The sequence below is a fragment of the Sporothrix schenckii genome (assembly GCF_000961545.1).
Source record: "Sporothrix schenckii 1099-18 chromosome Unknown Cont44, whole genome shotgun sequence".
In the NCBI taxonomy this organism is placed as follows: domain Eukaryota; kingdom Fungi; phylum Ascomycota; class Sordariomycetes; order Ophiostomatales; family Ophiostomataceae; genus Sporothrix; species Sporothrix schenckii.
The window spans coordinates 5,886,111-5,903,267 of NW_015971145.1; the positions used below are offsets into that span (position 1 = coordinate 5,886,111).

The 17,157-nt window shown below is 58.3% G+C and overlaps 5 protein-coding genes across 5 annotated transcripts; 3 read left to right on the top strand and 2 right to left on the bottom strand.

Moving 5' to 3' along the window:
* Positions 1-241: 241 nt before the first annotated feature.
* Positions 242-3,871, top strand: SPSK_08373 (transcription initiation factor TFIID subunit 1; the record flags this gene model as incomplete). The annotated part of the gene is made up of 4 exons (XM_016734973.1): positions 242-3,315; positions 3,384-3,440; positions 3,514-3,702; positions 3,769-3,871. The coding sequence occupies 4 exons, from the start codon at positions 242-244 to the stop codon at positions 3,869-3,871; spliced, it is 3,423 nt and encodes a 1,140-aa protein (XP_016588572.1).
* Positions 3,872-5,991: 2,120 nt separating this feature from the next.
* On the bottom strand, positions 5,992-6,294 carry SPSK_10112 (uncharacterized protein; the record flags this gene model as incomplete). Its single annotated transcript, XM_016736668.1, has 1 exon — positions 5,992-6,294. One exon carries the CDS (start codon positions 6,292-6,294, stop codon positions 5,992-5,994), a length of 303 nt encoding a protein of 100 aa, XP_016588573.1.
* Positions 6,295-9,666: 3,372 nt separating this feature from the next.
* Positions 9,667-11,767, top strand: SPSK_08749 (MADS-box transcription factor, other eukaryote; the record flags this gene model as incomplete). Its single annotated transcript, XM_016735337.1, has 2 exons — positions 9,667-9,722; positions 9,814-11,767. 2 exons carry the CDS (start codon positions 9,667-9,669, stop codon positions 11,765-11,767), a joined length of 2,010 nt encoding a protein of 669 aa, XP_016588574.1.
* A 1,276-nt stretch (positions 11,768-13,043) lies between these two features.
* SPSK_09085 (uncharacterized protein) lies at positions 13,044-14,641 on the top strand (the record flags this gene model as incomplete). Its single annotated transcript, XM_016735665.1, has 2 exons — positions 13,044-13,226; positions 13,265-14,641. The coding sequence occupies 2 exons, from the start codon at positions 13,044-13,046 to the stop codon at positions 14,639-14,641; spliced, it is 1,560 nt and encodes a 519-aa protein (XP_016588575.1).
* A 389-nt stretch (positions 14,642-15,030) lies between these two features.
* On the bottom strand, positions 15,031-16,707 carry SPSK_09019 (uncharacterized protein; the record flags this gene model as incomplete). The annotated part of the gene is made up of 2 exons (XM_016735600.1): positions 15,031-16,538; positions 16,650-16,707. The coding sequence occupies 2 exons, from the start codon at positions 16,705-16,707 to the stop codon at positions 15,031-15,033; spliced, it is 1,566 nt and encodes a 521-aa protein (XP_016588576.1).
* Positions 16,708-17,157: the final 450 nt, after the last annotated feature.

The following is a 17,157-nucleotide window of genomic DNA, read 5'->3' on the forward strand; positions in this document are numbered from 1 at the left end:
TCCGTCTGTCTATCCTCGAATCAACCACAGGCGAATCGACAGGGCGCGACAGAACTGGCGCGCGACGCCGAACCTTTCCCCTAAATCACCGACCGAGCTCGACGTGACGTGGCCGGTTGATCGAACCATCTGCCATGATTTAAAGCGACCCGTCATTGTCGTGCGACGTACCACCAGGGGAAGAGACTGACTTGACGCAAACGCACGGCGCAAAACGACGGCGCGACCGGAGGAACGCAAGATGCCGGCCGCGGCCGAAACCAACCGGGGGTTCACCTCGCTGAACGAGGATGACTGGAAACGCACAGCCAACGAAGATGACGAGGCCATCATGAGCCTGCTCAGTGGGAGCCAGCAGGGCACCGAGGGTGGCGGGCTCCCGGCGGACCTGCTGAACATCAAGTTCAGCCAGGAAGGCAAAGCGGACGACGCCGAAGACTTTGAGGACATAAGCGACGACGACCTCCCCGAAGAAGAGGAAACGAGCGGTGCGTCAGCAGAGGTGCCAGGCCTGACAGACGATGCGGGCACGAGCCACGAGACGGACGATTTGTTCGGCGACGACCTGGGCTCGCCCATGCAAGAGGATGGCGACTTGCAGACATCGCCTGGGCCGGACGGAGACGGCGCCAGGCAAGACCAGACAGGCGCGACGGCTGCCGGCGCGAAAGCCAATGCAGACGCCATGGACGACAGCAGAAGCGACCAGGCCGCCGGGCGCTCGCCCTCTCCCTCGGCAAACGACCCCTACACGGTTACCGACAGCGATCGCGCGCTCAACTTCCCCGAAGACTACGGCCACGACTCGACAAACCAGGACCCCAACATCCCCCCCGTTGCCGAAAACCTCATGGACCTTGTCAAGATGGCGTTCCCATCCTTTGAAAAGGGCAAGATTCTCGACTTCAACGAGCAGCTGGCGCCGAAGCCGCTGTACCTCACCGAAAAGAAGCCTGCGAAGCCGCCGAAGCCACTGGTTCCCACGAAGCTCAGCCTCGAATTTGAGCCCGACCAGGAGAAGCTGTTCCGTATCCCAGGCACCGCACAAGCCACCATCCAGCAGCGGGTCAACGACGCTACGGCGCGGGGGTTCGTCTCTCTGCTGCAGCCCGAGGCACAGGACCAGGACAATGGCAACATCTTCCGCGACCCCTTTGGGGACGAGGACGACGACGAGAATACCCCTGTTGGTGGCTTCCTTCTTAAGGATTTTGCTATTGCCTGTGCCGATTGGGACGACGTCAACGGCTTGCCGACACCGCCGCCGGACGACAACTCACCCTCCATGGCAGTGACGAAAACGGAGAAGCACAAACGGGCGGCGGACTCGGACGAACAAGACGAATGGGAGCGCGAGATCCTGGGATCAGCAGGGCCGGTCCAGCCGAAGCGGCGGAAGGTGATTGCCGAGCCTGGCTTGCCTGTGCTGCCTCGCTATGTTGCGCCCAGCTTCGATGCCTACCAAGAGGCCACGGCGCGCGCGGCGAAGCGTGTGTACTTGGATATGGCCGACTACCGGCTTTTGCTGGACGACGGGGAGAGCGACCGTGATCCGAAGCGCCAGAAGATCACAGCACAGAAACGCCTGCCAAACGGGCGACTGGTGCGCCCCCTTGCGTCGCGCTTCAACTACTCCAACGACCAAGCCTACGAGCAGCTCAAGGAGAACCACCAGCACCGCGTGCGGGCGCAGCACAGCAACATCCAGGTAGAGCACAGTCTGCCAGCGCTGAAGCTGCTGTGGCCGTACTATGCCATCACGCGGTATGGTCCGGAGCCGCATGACTATCACCGGCCGCAGCTCAAGGTCAACAAGGGCATGGGATTCTCTGTGCACATGACGCGGCTGCGCAAGGTGGCCAAACGGGAGTGGAAGCACAAAAAGGTGCAGGAGACGTTTGCGCGGTCCAAGGACCTCTCGCTCGGCGACAACGCAACGGCGGTGCTTTTCGAGTACTGCGAGGAAATCCCGACGGTGCTCTCCAACTTTGGCATGGGCAACAAGATCATCAACTACTACCGCCGCAAGTCCAAGGGCGACGAGGAAAAGCCGGCCAAGCCCGAGCTGGGCGAGCTGTCCTTCCTCCTGCCCGAGGACAAGTCGCCGTTCTCCAACTTTGGCTCCGTCGACCCAGGCGAGATGGTGCCCACGCTGCACAACCCCATGTCGCATGCGCCCATCTTCAAGCACCAGCCGCGGTCGACCGACTTCTTGTTCGGCCGCACGCACACCAGCCAGGACGGCACGAACTACTACCTGCGCAAGATTGACCAGCTGTTTGTCGTCGGCCAGACGTTCCCGCTGGCAGAGGTGCCCGGCCCGCATTCTCGCAAAGTCACGGCGCTCAGCAAGAACCGGCTCAAGATGGTGGCGTACCGGATGATTGCGCGCAACGGGTCTGTGTCGCTGTCGGACATTACGGCGCACGTCAAGGACTCCAACGACGCCCAGAACCGGCAGAAGCTCAAGGAATTCTTGCACTACGACAAGGAGACCAAGACGTGGGGGCTCAAGGCCAACGACGCGCCGATGGACCTGGCGACGATCAACAGCATGATCAAGCCGGACGAGGTCTGCCTGCACGATGCGATGCAGGTGGGCCAGAACGAGCTATCGCAAAACGGCTACCAGCTCGACGACAGTGCGGCTCTGGACGACGTGGACGACGAGAACGACAAGGAGAGCCTGGCCATGAACATGGTGCCGTGGAAGACGACCAAGTCGTTTATCGATGCGTGTGCAGGCAAGGCGATGCTGCAGCTGCACGGCGCGGGCGACCCGACGGGCCGCGGCCTGGGCTTCAGCTTCATCCGGACGTCCATGAAGGGTGGCTTTATGGGGGCCATCCACGGCCCTGCGGCCACCTCCGCCGATGCTATGGAGCGCGAGCGGAAGGCCAACAACGGGCACATGTACAACGTCAAGAAGCAGGAGGCCCTGTACAACGACGCGATCCGCAAGATCTGGGCGTCGCAGCGCGCCACGCTCGAGGACGACACGGCGCACGACGACGAGGACGTGCAGCCGCAAGACGACGAGGACGACCGTTTCAACGCTGCCAAGGAGGCACCGACGCCGGTGGCGGCGGCGGCGGCAGCAGCAGCGGCGGCCCATGTGCATGCAGACGACAGCGTCAGCCAGCTGAGCAAGCCCAGTATGTCGGTTGCGCCCGAGAAGCGAAAGCTGCGCATTGTGCGGACATACCGCGACCCAAAGACTGGCCAGTCGTACACCAAGACAGAGATTGTGCACGACGCCGGCGTCATTGCACAGTACATGCGGCAGCGGGCGTCCCTCGACATGGAAAAGATTGAGTATGTATTGATGTATTGGAGGTGTTTGCATAGTTTGTCCACCGAAAACACGGCTAACCATCCTACAGCCCTTACTCAGTCAAGCCGACGGGCAACCAAGATTACGATCGCGTCCTCATGCAACGGTATGTTTTTGGTGCCATGTTGTCCAACGAAATGAGGGGAAAGGGGGAAGAAATTGCTGCTAACTCTGTACAGCCTCGAGACCGAAGAGGCACGTCTCAATCGCAACAAGGAGCGCCGGCACGCACGCGAGAAGCAAAAGGCTCTCCAGCAGCAGATCCACGACGGCGACCCAGACTCGCCTGCGCCGTCTGTCGAGCGTGGCGGCACGACGCGAAAGTGCGCCAACTGCGGCCTCCAGGGCCACATCAAGACGAACAAGAAGTACGCCGTCTCCTCCTCCTCCCCCCCCCCCCACCTTACGTCCCACAAACTAACCGATAGCAATAGACTCTGTCCAATGCTCAATGGACAATGGAAGACCGACAAGACTGCCGAGGAGGGCGGTTTTGGCGTCTACAATGCGCCAGACGGCCTCTCCGGGCCGGCTTAGAAGCAACGCCTCTTGTGTACGCATTGCACTGGGAAAACAACGACTCGGTCTGCCAAGTTCTGACTCTTGCTCCCATTGCTTCTATGATCTCTTGCACCCGTATCTTCATATCCACGTTTTGTCGTCTTTCTTACCCTTTTCAATATCGTCACCTTATACTGGCCTCGACTAGAATGGTGCTTTTCATTGTTTTGCTATATCTTTATAGCACGGCTCTATTTGATTTTTTGATTTGCTTGTTTTTTTGGTCCCTAGAGCGGTTTCTATCATAGCTAGGATGACAAATATTTGGAAGCAGGGAATTTGGCGTTTGAACGGAGCATACCCTCTCTAATGTTACAGAGATTATTTTTACGTCTTTATATTATATAATTTACATTCTTACCACAGACTCAGGGTGCCCGCAAGGGAGAGTCAGTCCATCAGGGAACAATGAAAGGGTGGCCAACATAGAAGCACAGCCACCCTTTGTCTTCAGCGGCAAGGCTGGCGACAAACGAGCCTATTAGATAAAACATGGCGAGGCTGAAAGACTTTGCACCGAGCTCCTCCTGTTGGAATTGAAACGGGTATCTGTTTGCCACCGCGCACGACCCAAGAGAGGCCCATATTGAGCGCCCTACCGTGGCACATTTGCTCTTTTCTCGCCCCGCCCCGTCTTCCATCCCTTTGAAGGGTAGCACAGCGGGTTTTATTTCCTTTTTCTGACTTCTGCATATGCTTTCCTAAAAGATGCCCTCTGCTGTTTTGTTTCAAGGAGTAGTCAACACGGCCACCACTTGCCGGGCAAAGTCGTGTGGGGTGTTAGAGCTGCCATCCTTCCATCCCTAATCAGCCGTATCCCTTTCGCGAGACACTTGGCGGTCCCGGACATGGTGAGTCCCAACAATACCTCAATCAGTCCATGGGCTGCTTTGAAACTGAACACACAGTTGGCCAGACACATCACTAAGGAAATGACAAAAAGAACCTATCAAAACAAACACATGGGTTGGACTTGAGGTAAAAATAGGACACCGCTGGACCAAGATTTTTGGTTGGCTAGGCTGGAAGGCGAATGCCGACCCAGCTTTGCACTTGCAGTGTCTTCGTATATCATCCTTTCTTCCTGCAGAAACAAAGCATCACCACACAGATGTGGTGGCCTCGATCCTGAGGATTTGCTCCGCCGTTTCAATGTTGACATTGGACGTTGAGAGGGCTCCTTCTCGTCAACACAACCTGCAGCTGTGATTGGTCAGATCCTGGCGCTTAACATGCGACGGGCCCTATTCTAGAAAAGTGGGTCCTTAGTAGGATGACTGGATGGGACAGTCACGCACCTGCCTCCGTACGGACCACGCTACGGAGAAATGCCCGACAACTATTTTTAGAACTATGTTTAGAAAGCAAACGTCAATCCCAGCATCAAGACCAGACGGAAACTAGATAGAACCCTTTTGCCGTCGGTCATCGAGTCGAGATTGGCAAACTCGGTTTTGGCGTCTAATTTTCTTGGATGCCTTTGTTGAGTGTCTTTCAGAGTACCCCGTTCGAGCATGGGGGGACTAGCATTTTTTCCATTTCACTTTATCCTTTGCCTTCGTTCTACCTTTACCTGTTGGTCACCCTTACTTCGAGGAACTACGTACGGTATGCTGCGTCCCTACCGGCTATTCCACAAAGACGGATCAGCCATTACTGGCCGACACTGGTCTAAAGCTGTGACGTTCTCCCACCGGGCTGTTTGGTAGGGATCGCCCTGATGGACAAAGATCCTCTGGCAAGAAGAGAGCGGCCAACCAAGGACGGAAAGCATGAGTCGTACTGCGCACGGGCGATGGTCTCTGTTCGCAAATACAGACCGCGTGACGTTGGTGCCATCGTTCTTTATGCATACAGTGTCTTTCTTAGGGCAGTGATGTTGCCCATCTTTGCAGGTGAGAGAGTCTAATGACTTACAAGAATGGCTGCCCAGAAATGCCCCTTGCATCGAGCTAGATTAGATTAACCGCGCTCGCCCACCACGACGTAACGTTAAGAATAGGCGACGAGCGGCAGCGGAGTAATATTTTGTCCATTTCTTCCATATTTTTCATATGTTCCTCCATTTCTACCAATTCAACCTAGGTAGGGATAAGCTACGGATGTACGTCGTGCTTTGTTGTATTGGTTGGCCCGTTCCTGTCTGCGCCTCGGTTTGGGCCTGGAACTTGGGCCTGTTGGTTGGTGGCCGCTGGCATACGACGCTCTGTGCATATGCTAGATACGATTGTCGGAAGCATGACCAACAGCGATGCAAGCAAAACGAGCCGATCGTTTTCTGGCTGGCCGTTCGCTGGCCGTTCGCAGGCACCAGACTGTATGTTATGGCGCATCAATTCGTTGCCATCGACTGAAGACTGGTGAGGGCTGCCAGAGCTGCCAATGTTGGTACGATACATGGCATTTTCAGGCGGCGGAGCACCATCTGATATGATACCGATTTCGTCTGGAGTAAATGTGTGTGACCACAAATACGCCTGGTGGCGGTGTTTTTGTCCTGGGATATTTGGGGCTGTTGGCGTCAGAACCCTGCAGTTGCAGTTGCAGTTGCAGGCAAAGACACAACGCACAGCAGCTGGGAGAAACGTGTGGGACATAAGACGTAACTACAGCATGGCATCAAAACGTCTCGAACATCGACAGGGGCTGTTTTGAAAGCACTCTGCTCGTCCCTCCCGGTGGCGTTGTTGTTCGGTGTCGTTTCCATATGTGTCTCCCAATTCAGCCTCTATCATATACGACTTTGTTTCAAGGTCATATAGCTGTTGGTTCGTAGAAACAAAGCATGTTGGCAGGTGGTCTAAGACCTGAGGTGGAGCTGCTTGAAGTGGACGTCCAAGGAATGTGAAATGAGTAGCCGGTTGAAATGTGCTGTCAATCTGGCCTCAATCACAACCACGATATGGAACCCTTTAGTGACCAACAGTCCCTCGAGGTGAGACATGGCGTCCACGAGCCTAAGAAACAAACCGAGACAGGATAGCCGCGCTTTCTTCCGGATATTGAGGTGGTGTCGAGGGAGCAGAAAGGATGCGCCAAGTACACGCTTCGAGTCCAGCGGAAAAAACTCGAGAAGACTCGGCGGTGGCCAGGCCCTGCTACCAAACGACGCACGTCACGTACCTGCATACGCATCGCACAGGCACAGCCGCCACGGGCCAGAACTTGTCAACACACTGGCTGGAGATGGATTCGGATGTGTCCGCGTCTTCTTTAATGAGGTGTTGTCCTTCTCACCATGCCCTACAAAAGCAAAAGGAATCGTCCGATGCAGGACGGACGCCGGCACGACTAAGCACCAGCCGGCAGCCTAGCCGCGCATGTCGTCTGGATATGGCTGAACGGCTGCACGACTGCACAGCTGCACAGCTGCACAGCCCTGCCACTGCTGCGCCGTCGAGACCACAGAAACGAACAGCTCGTCCGGAGCACTGGCGGCTATGAGACTCGGGGAAAACATTGGTCGAGGAAAAGGAACGGCAAACCCACCCTCCCAGCACCCTTCCTGGGTCGTGCCTGCCTTACCACCCCTGTCCGGATGGCTCCTGCTGTGCGAACGACGGAGATATTGTGCGCAGCACTTCTGTGTCGCTCCTGCCTCCACGCCGGCTCCGCTCGTAAAATGCCTCTTGCGTGCCTGCCGTATGTCGCGTTTTATCCTCTTAGATTGCTGCGCTGCGCTCTCGCTCCTCCCATCTCTGCAACAGGACAGTACCAATCGTTCCTGCCGTTCGCTGTTCGCTGTTCTACTCCCCCTCTCTTGGGCCCATTCCCATGCTAGTCCGTTGCCCACCGCTCCTTCCTCGTGCGTCCCCAGGCCGTCCTCTCTCCAAATCCCCTTAACATCTCCACCGCTCCCACCTCTACCGTTTTTCTTGACTCTCCAATCTTCATCCTGGATCAAGAGTTATTTTTAGGACTGGAGATTCCTGCTCCATCTTCTCTGCACCCTCTGCACGACCACGCGCGAGCCTGTTCTTCGGGACTGCTAAACGCGTGCCTACCGAGTAGGAAATATTCGATTAATCACTTTTTCACGTTTCATTTTCTTCTTTATCGCGTTTCTTTGTCGCCGCTCGACGACAGCCGCCCGCCAATCCGATTGACTCCCTTGGCCCCCAGCACAACAGTTGGCAGCGGCAGCTTCCGCCAGATCCTCGTCACTGCCAGCTGCATTGAGACAAAGGCGCAGACCGTGGAAACAGTGCAGACAGTGCAGACAGTGCTGCCAGTGCTGACACTACAAAGACGCAGAAGCGCAAAGACACTGGACGCCAACGTCAAGCCAAACGAGGTTCGTCTAGAAAAGGCACAAAGGCAACCTAGCAGCACACCCATCGAATGAACCGCTCAAGGCTTGTCCGTCTCAAGTCCAACGACACAACCGCATGTGTGCCGATCCTTTTATAACTCACCTGCGTCCGCCCTCGCAGGCTGTCAGTGACCCTGTCTCGCCTGTTTCTCAGCCAAGCCTTGCCTTGAGATCGACGCATCTACATGTTCCGACGCACAGGCACATCATCACATATCCGTCGCATCATTTTGTGGAAACACCCAAGACCAGCGAAAGACAGCCCGTTCTCGCCATTGCGGGCATATCCCCGGGAACCGTTACAGAACCGTCAGCAAGCAGGCGTCATAAGTCTCAGGACAACGCCAGAGTCGACCACAGCACATTGCCAGCATCATCGCCAGCACTTATTGCTTAGCCCAGCGCCGTGTCCCGAGCTAGCAACACGCCCCACCAGGCAGCCGCTCGTCCCCTAACTCCCGTGAACGTAAAAACTCACTTCGAGCCAGGCCCGTCGTCATATATTGCCTGGCTGCTTTTCATCGGTTTCGCTGCACGGCCTGCCTGACAGTGGCATTTCAGGCTACCATCTTTGGCCGTTTTCTGCAGGGCTTATTAGTCCGTACAGCGTGCAGACAATCGCCATTTTCGGCTTGGCTTGCCTTTTTTTGCTTGGGTTTAGAAACGAACCGCATTACACTCCTCCCCCCTACTTCGGATCCACCAACCATCATTTCTTTTGGGATCTTTTTCGTCGCCTCCACACAACGCCCGTCGCCCGTCACCTGTCGGTGCGCTACTCTCTGACCTCGTACCGTCAGGAACCCTGGCCTGTTTCATATCTCTGCGAATGATTTTTTTATTTCGCCCTTTTCGCCTCTTTTTCCGAGTCGCCCATTTTGGTCCAGCGTCGCCCAGCAGAAGAATATTCCATTTTATTACCTTAACCCATCCCCCACCTCTCTCCTCTTTGGCCTCCCGGGCCTCTCTTCTTCCCCAAGACCTAAAAAAAGAAACACGAACGGCATCGATTCCAATCGTCGAACATTGCTAGTCCTTCCATTTCACCTTCCATTTCACCCTCCACATCTACCCCCATTCCAGCCTTGACGGCGCACAGCTGTTCGCCCGACTTTCCATTCCGTTCCTGGCTGAAGCTGTTCCCGGCGTTTTGTCGCCATCCAGCGCTTTTTTTGGCTTGCGCGCAATCCAGTCAGAAACCGCCACCCATTCCCGCGACCGCATTGCCTTGAACATCCGCCGACATCGATACACCGGCGGCAACGGGTACCCCGGCATCTACGGCGACACAAACTGACGCGGCTCGAACATCAAATACTTGCATCGCTGCTCGTCCGCCGTGAATCCAGCGTCCGCACGCACGCGCGCGCGCCCTCCTCACGTCACACACCACGCTACTCACCCACCGATCACCGATTGAATCGACGCGCTGCCGTAACTCGCAGCATCGACATCTACAATGGGACGCAGAAAGATCGAGATCAAAGCGATCAAAGATGACCGCAATCGCTCAGTGTAAGCATCCGGCACTCAATAATCCCGGCGCCGCCCGCTCCCCTCCTCCTTTTCCCTTGTCCCGCGACGAACATGGCTAACGTGCATGCAGCACATTTTTGAAACGCAAAGGCGGCTTGTTCAAGAAGGCACATGAGCTCTCCGTCCTGTGTTCCGTAGACGTCGCCGTCATCATCTTTGGCAGCAACAAAAAGCTTTACGAATACTCATCAAATGACATGCGCGACCTGATCGGACGATACACGTACCATGGCGGCCCCAATGAGCACAAGGGTCCCAACGACTTCAATGGCGGCGGCGACGATGGGTCTGACGACGAGGTCGATGGCACACCACCCCCAGGCATGCAAAACGAAGCCGTCGAGTCGCACATGATGCCGCCGCACTATCCCGGCCAGGCACCTCCACAGTTTGCGCAGTTCCGTCACGGCACACCATCTGTGTCCCCGCCCATTCCGAACGGCGTGGGCTTTGCGCAACATGCCGCCGCGACACAGGCCATCCAGCGCGGCCACACGCCGCAACCGCCCCAGAACGGATCTCGGCCGACGTCGCGAAACGATATGCGCCGCATGCCTCCAAACGTGCCACAACCAGGTCCGCCGCAAGGGCCCCACCAACCCAACGGGTACGCCTTCATGCCACACCCAGCCATCTACAACCCCCAGGCTCAGCAAAACATGGCTCCCAACATGAACCAGTCTGGCCCGCAATATCCGCCCTACGCACCTCCAGCGACAACCCACGCTCCGCCACCCCATATGCAGCAGTACGTAGACGAGCGGCCGGCCTCGATGCCACCGAACTTCCCCCCTCAGGGTCCTCAGGGTCCGCAGGGCAACTCACTACCACCTCCGCCGCAAGTACAGCAACGACACTCGGTGTCGCCACCTCAAGCACATGCGCAGCACCCACAGAGTGGCCCCCGGACATCACCACCAAACGCACCGTCTCTGCCGCCGCCGCCACAACATAATCCCCACCCGAATCAGCAGCAGCCACAGGTCAAGCACGAGGACGCAAACGCACCTCACCCGCCGCAGATTCAGGAGCCGCAACCGCCGACACCCGTCGAGCCAAAGCCAGACCCTGAATGGCACGAAGTGAAGAAGCTTCCACAGCGGAAGCAGTACAGTATCTTCACGCCCATTGACGAGAGCCGATCCATCTTGTCACAGCACCTGGCTGCCTTCCGCGGCGAGTCGGTCAAGGCGGAGTCCTCCACATCGGGTGCCGCGAGCACCAAGAACATCGACGTAAACAGCAGCAACCGATCACAATCGGTGGACTCGGGCAACATGGCCTCGCGCAGCAGCGCCACCTCCTCGCCGCCCAGCAACAAGGCTGCCGACAGTGCCGCAGCACAGATGCCCCAGCCCAAATCGCGCGTGTCGATCTCGTCCATTCCAGAAACCATGTTCACGCCACCGTCGAGGCAAAACAACCTGCGTCCAGGCGGGCCGTTGCGGCCTAGGCTGCGGGTGGAGATCCCTCCGGATGGGTCCGAGGACAACAGCGCCGCCACCGGCACAGGAGGCTCCGCTTCGTCACCTCGCAATCCAAGCGACGCGGGTCCCCTCGGCGCGAGACGCAACGGCGATACGCACACGGGCATGGTCCTCCCGCCACCGTCGCCTTCGGCGTCCGCGATATTGTCGGCCGGTGCGTCCGGGCCACCCAATCCTTTCGCTCGACCGATTCCCCACCAGAGCAGCAACACCAACAACAACAACAACAGCAACAACAACATGCACATCGATACGCCCGGATCTGCGCTGCCGTCTCGGTTCCTGAACAACGAACTGTTGCCCAGCCCGAGCAGTTTCTATCCCGAGTGGGGGTTTGGCCGTGGCAACGATAGTGCGACACTCCCGAGTCCGCTGAACTTTGCCACGCCCATTGTGGGGACAGGGCCGAGCTTCCTGCGGGATGATCACGCATCGTCCAACAACAAGCGCAAGAGTCCTGAAGCCAGTGCAGGCGCGCCGTCCTCGGATCCGATCGACCACAGCAATGAGCCGAAGAGGGTCAAGGTCGACTCCTAGCCGCGTACCCGAACTTGGCCTCCTTCTCCTCTCTATATTTGTCGTTTTCAAAGATACCACGTTACTTTGCCGGCCGTTTTCATGCTTGCTTGTTGAGGTTTTCTAGGGCGTATTCGCCTGACACGTGTTTCTCGTTTTATCCTTCTTTTCTTTTCTTCATTTTTTGTTCTATTTTCATTTTTCATATCTACTTTCCACCGGATGGAGGCTAGTCACGATTGACACAGTTGGTTTCAAATCACCGCCAATGGCTGCCGTCACCCTTGGTACATTGCTGTTTTCATATGGCATTCCATCATCTCATTTTCTTTCCCGTTTTCTCAATTCCTATTCTACGCTGGAGTTTACTGGCCTTTTCTGGAAACAAAAACTTCGGGTCGTTTTTTTTTTTTTCTACATTTATATTTTACATATTCCACTTTTTGGATAATATGGGAACGGCGCTCGGTGCCAATCATTTTGGAGATGGTGCAGGAGGCGTTTTCGTTTTTCACAATAATTTATTTTTATTTACACTTTTTGTCCGTGTTTGTTCATCCGCCTCCATGCTCTTGGGTGAGAATGAAAATGAAGTCCAGCAAAATGAAAAGGCGTCGTCTCGTCCGCGTGATAGAATGACTGCCCATCTGCAAATCCCAACACTTATGCATCAGGTGCTTGGACACGTAGCAACAGGAGCAGCCGCTTTCTCGATGCGACTGGTTCTCTTCCGATGTTCCACCGGTGCAGGCCCGGCAGGAATGCATATGGCTCTCGTACCCTCGTGCGTACAAACACGGCCAATTGCAACATCGCCATGTCGTAAAACGCCGGCCAAATTGGAAAATGTATGCAAAATAGTCTATTAGAAACACTACCGAGAAAGGAACGGCTTACGACAAGCAGGAGGAAGGTACACATAACCGAGCCGTACCATCATCGGACAGAGAAGGGCAAGTGCGGATGGGGAGGGAGTTCCTCCTACATCAGGAAGGACGTCCTCCAATCGATCAGGACCTGCGTCGTACCTTCTCTAGCGTTATCATATGCCACTAGCGTTGCCCTTGCCGTTCCCGAGCAATCGCCATTTCAACGTCCGTCGCGCCTTCCCCACTTGGCGATGCGATACCGCGGGCTCCACAGCGTCATCCTAGTGGAGCATGACGTGTGAAACGGACCTCAGAACTCGGAACTCCCGCACGTTTAAAGACGTTGCAATCTCTCGCCTTATTATCGGTAAACGCAGCATCTCACCCAAACCACATTCCCCGCAGACGCCATACATTCCTCCGGCACAATGAACCCTCGATCCTTCATTGGCAAGCGCCTCGGCGACCACGACATCCCGACGCCAACGGCCGTCCTCGACCGGGCCGTTGTCGAGCGCAACTGCACCAGCATGCTCGCCGCCGTGCAGAACATGAATCTCGGCTGGCGGGCCCATATTAAAACACACAAGGGGCGTGCAACTGGTCATGTTGTCCGTCACGTCGGTGCACCAAGCTAACATCCCTCCAGACAGTCGAGCTGACCCGCTTGCAAGTCGGCGACAAACTACCAGTCCGGCTCATCGTCTCGACCGTTCTTGAGGCCGAACGCATCCTCCCGCTGCTCAAAGCATACCAGACCCAGACGACGCCCGCACCCCGTTCCGTCAACGTCTTGTACGGCGTGCCGCTGTATGCGGCCGCCGTGCCCCGTCTGGCAGCCGTGGCGCGCGAGCTGGGACCCGGCGGCGTCTCCGTGCTGATCGACCACCCCGACCAGATTGCCGTCGCACAGCAGCTGGTCAAGGCAGCCGGCACGTCGGTGCGCGCGTTTGTCAAGGTCGATATGGGCTCGCATCGCGCCGGCGTGGTGCTCGGTTCCAGCCAGTTCACAGCCACCATCCAGCGCGTGCTCGGGGCGCATACGACCCTCGCCGGCGAGGGCCTGTCGTTCTACGGCCTCTACTGCCATGCGGGCCACTCGTACGACGCACGCGAACCCTGGGCGTCGCTGGCCCACCTCGTCGCCGAGTTCACGGCACTCGGCGAGGCAGCGCAGGCGGTACGGGCCATGGCTCAGGACGACACGCCGGTCGCTGCGGCGGCGGCTGGTGCGCAGCCTTGGCCGCTGGTTCTGTCCGTGGGTGCGTCGCCGACGGCGGCCTCGCTCCGGCATCCCGACCTGGGCGGCGGCGACGCGAGCAGGACGGCTGATGCGGGTGGCCGTGCAGGTGCTGCGGCAAAGGAAAACGCAGCCACGCTGCGGGCCAAGCTGGACGACCTCGCGTCCCAGGGCTACGAGCTCGAAGTCCACGCTGGCGTGCAGCCCGTGCTCGATCTCCAGCAGCTGGCGACGCACTCCTATGGCGGTGGTGGTGGCCGTGCCGAGACCGACGACTTGGCTCTGACGGTCGTGGCCGATGTGGTCTCGGCCTACCCCGGTCGGGGTGCCCAGGGCGGCGACGAGTTCTTGGTCAATGCCGGCTGCTTGGCCCTCGGCCGAGAACCCGTCAAGAACGTGCCGCTGGTGTCGGGGGCTGGAGACGGGCCAGTGTATACGGGCTGGGGCATTGTCCAGCCGTGGACGAGCGACAGTGTTGCCAGTGCTGGTGCTGGCAGCCGCGTCGTGCCACCGGGTGCCGACTTCCCGCGACTGCTGCCGGCGGACGGTGACCTGGGCTGGTGGCAGGTGGGCCGCATCAGCCAAGAGCACGGCATCCTGACCTGGGCAGGTGGACCGCCACCGTCCGCCGCGTCCCTCCAGCCGCAACTCGGCCAGCGGCTTCGAATCTGGCCCAACCATGCGTGCATCGCCGGTGCCGGTTTCAGCTACTACCTCATCGTAGACAGCACGAGCGAGAACCCGGATCAGGTCGTGGACGTGTGGGAGCGGTGGACGGGTTGGTAAGTCGCTTTGTTTCGTAGGTTGCAAGTAGGCTGGGTATTTTTTTTATGGTTTGCTGCCAATACAACTATTTAGTGGTGAATTCAGTACGAAGCACATGATTACACTTTAGAACTTTATTATTTTCGTCCATTTTTGAAATATAAAATATGAAAAATAAAATAAAAGAGAACAACCACACAATCAATACATTTTCACACAAAACCAGTTTTATTTTAACATGCTGGTAGCATCCAAGGTAAAATCACAGCGAAAACGATTTGAACGCCGTCCCCTTTTCCTCCTCAGGGCCAACCAAAGAACTAGACTGAAGCAAACATACCAAAAATACGGATGACACTGGCCGTGAAACAGCCGTTGGAAAACAAAAACACAGCCTCGCCCCTCCCTCTCTACTTGCACCGCTTGTCGACAATGCCCGCACCGTTCTCGTCGTACTCGGCCCGCGAAATCCACATCTGGTGGAAGGTGCCCAGGCTGGCCAGGATGCTGCCGCCGATCCAGGCGCCGAAACGGCGCTCGCTCGTCAGACCAGCCGCGTGGATCTTGATCTTGACGCCGGGCCACATGGCCGTCAGCTCGTTGTTGAGACGGTCGTTGAAGCCGTTCAGCAGGCTCGTGCTGCCGGTGACGACGACGTTGCCGAGCAGCAGGGGCCGCAGGTCGACGTCGACGCTGTTGACGGCCGCGCGCACGAGCTCGGGGATCGTCTGGTTCTTGGCGAGCGTGGGCGTCGACGCCGCGAGCAGCGACGAGGACGTGGCGAGCGTCGCGGCGGCGGCGGCCGACGCGGCGGCATCTTCGGTGGCGGACGCCGACGCCGCCGTGGCAGCCGCCACGGCCGCCAGCGTCGACGGGAACGCGGCGGTCTCGTCCCACATGCCCTCCGCGGCGCGGTACCGCTGCTCGCGCCACATCTGGTTGTAGCCGTCGGGCATCTCAAAGACGCGGCCGGGCTGCGACTTGACAAAGTCCTCGGTGCCGGGCGTCGAGAAACGGCCCGGGCCGCGCCAGACCTCCACGACCGACTCCTTGAACTCGGTCAGCAGCCGCTCCTCCTCGTAGGCGCGGAACGACGGCTGCACCGCAAAGGGAAAGGTGCGCAGGCGGGCCTGGGCGGGCGCGCCGGCGTCGACGGGCGTCTTGTTCTCGACCATGAACGTGGGCACGACGTGGATGGCCGGCTCGGCCTGGGCCTTCCACATCTCGCGGATCTGGCCCGACAGGTACAGGCCGCCGGCGGCGGAGCGCTGCACCGAGCGGCGCAGGACGACGCCGTCGTGGACGGCCGTCACGTTGGTCCCGGCGCCGCCGACGTCGATGACGAGGGCCGAGGCCTTGCCGGCGGCAAAGGCGGCCAGCACGGGCGTGCGGCTCAGCCAAAAGGCCGGCGTGCCCCAGTTCTCCATGGCAATCTCAATCGCGCGCTCGCGGGCCTTGGCGTTGTTCCACGGCGCCTCCGTCATCAGCAGCGGGTTCTCGGCCAGCGGCTTCTCCTGGGCATCGACGGCATCCGTGTCGGCGTCCAGGTCCATGGCGTCGTCGTCGCCCTCACCGCCCTCACCGCCCTCGCCACCACTGGCCTCCTTCTTGCTGGGCCGCGGCTCCGTCGGCCGCACCGGCTGCAGGCGGCCCACCAGAACGTGCTCCCACAGCTTGACGCCGGCGTCCCAGTCCTCCACGACGCTGTCGCGGTTCATGTAGTTGCGGACCTCGAGGCCCTCGCGCGGAAACAAGCTCTCGTCGCCAAACAGGTCGCGGGCGGGCTTGGCGCTGGCGCCCTCGGTGGCCGGGAAGTGGGCGTAAAAGGACGGCACCACGATCTTGGGGACGTCCTCGCCCGCAAAGCCGGCGCGGGTGTGGCAGTAGCCAGGGTCGAGCACAAGCGCGGAGACCTCATCTGCATGGGGTTAGTCGTCTGCCGTGCCCTCCACGTCTTCTTCATCACCGCTCTCCCTCCCCCTCCGCCCCCATCTCTGCGTCTCTGGGTCTCTGCGGAAACCGCTCTTACCTCCGCCGTAGACGTCCGTCGGCTGCGTCGCCGAGGTCAATGGCTGCTGCTGCGCCATGGTGAATGTGTGTTGGAGGAGATGCCGGGGGGAATTGGAACGTGCCACGCGTATCGAGTCGAGGCTCCCGCCGTCAGCACAAGCTGTCCGTTGTTCGTCGAAGCGTCCGGCGTCGCTGTCGTCAATGCCGTCGCAAACGGTCGCGTCGCCGTCGTCCCGTCAATTGCGAAAAGACGGAAACCGAGACCTTGTACGCTGGTCTGATTGTCGTCGCTGACGTCGTGGGTGAGGACTGCGTGTTGTTGTGGTGGAGAAGAGGGGATATGGTCGTCTGCTTGGGTTTTTGGCAGTCAATTCTTTTTTGGGCCCTTTTTCGAAGTTTATGTCACCACGAATGAAAGACAAAGGAGAAGGAGCGAACAGCGGTGCCAGAAGAGCTTGCCCATTGGCGTATTTTAGTGGAGGGGTTGGTTTTTAGCGCAAGAATGGCGGACGAGGCAGGACGGCAGG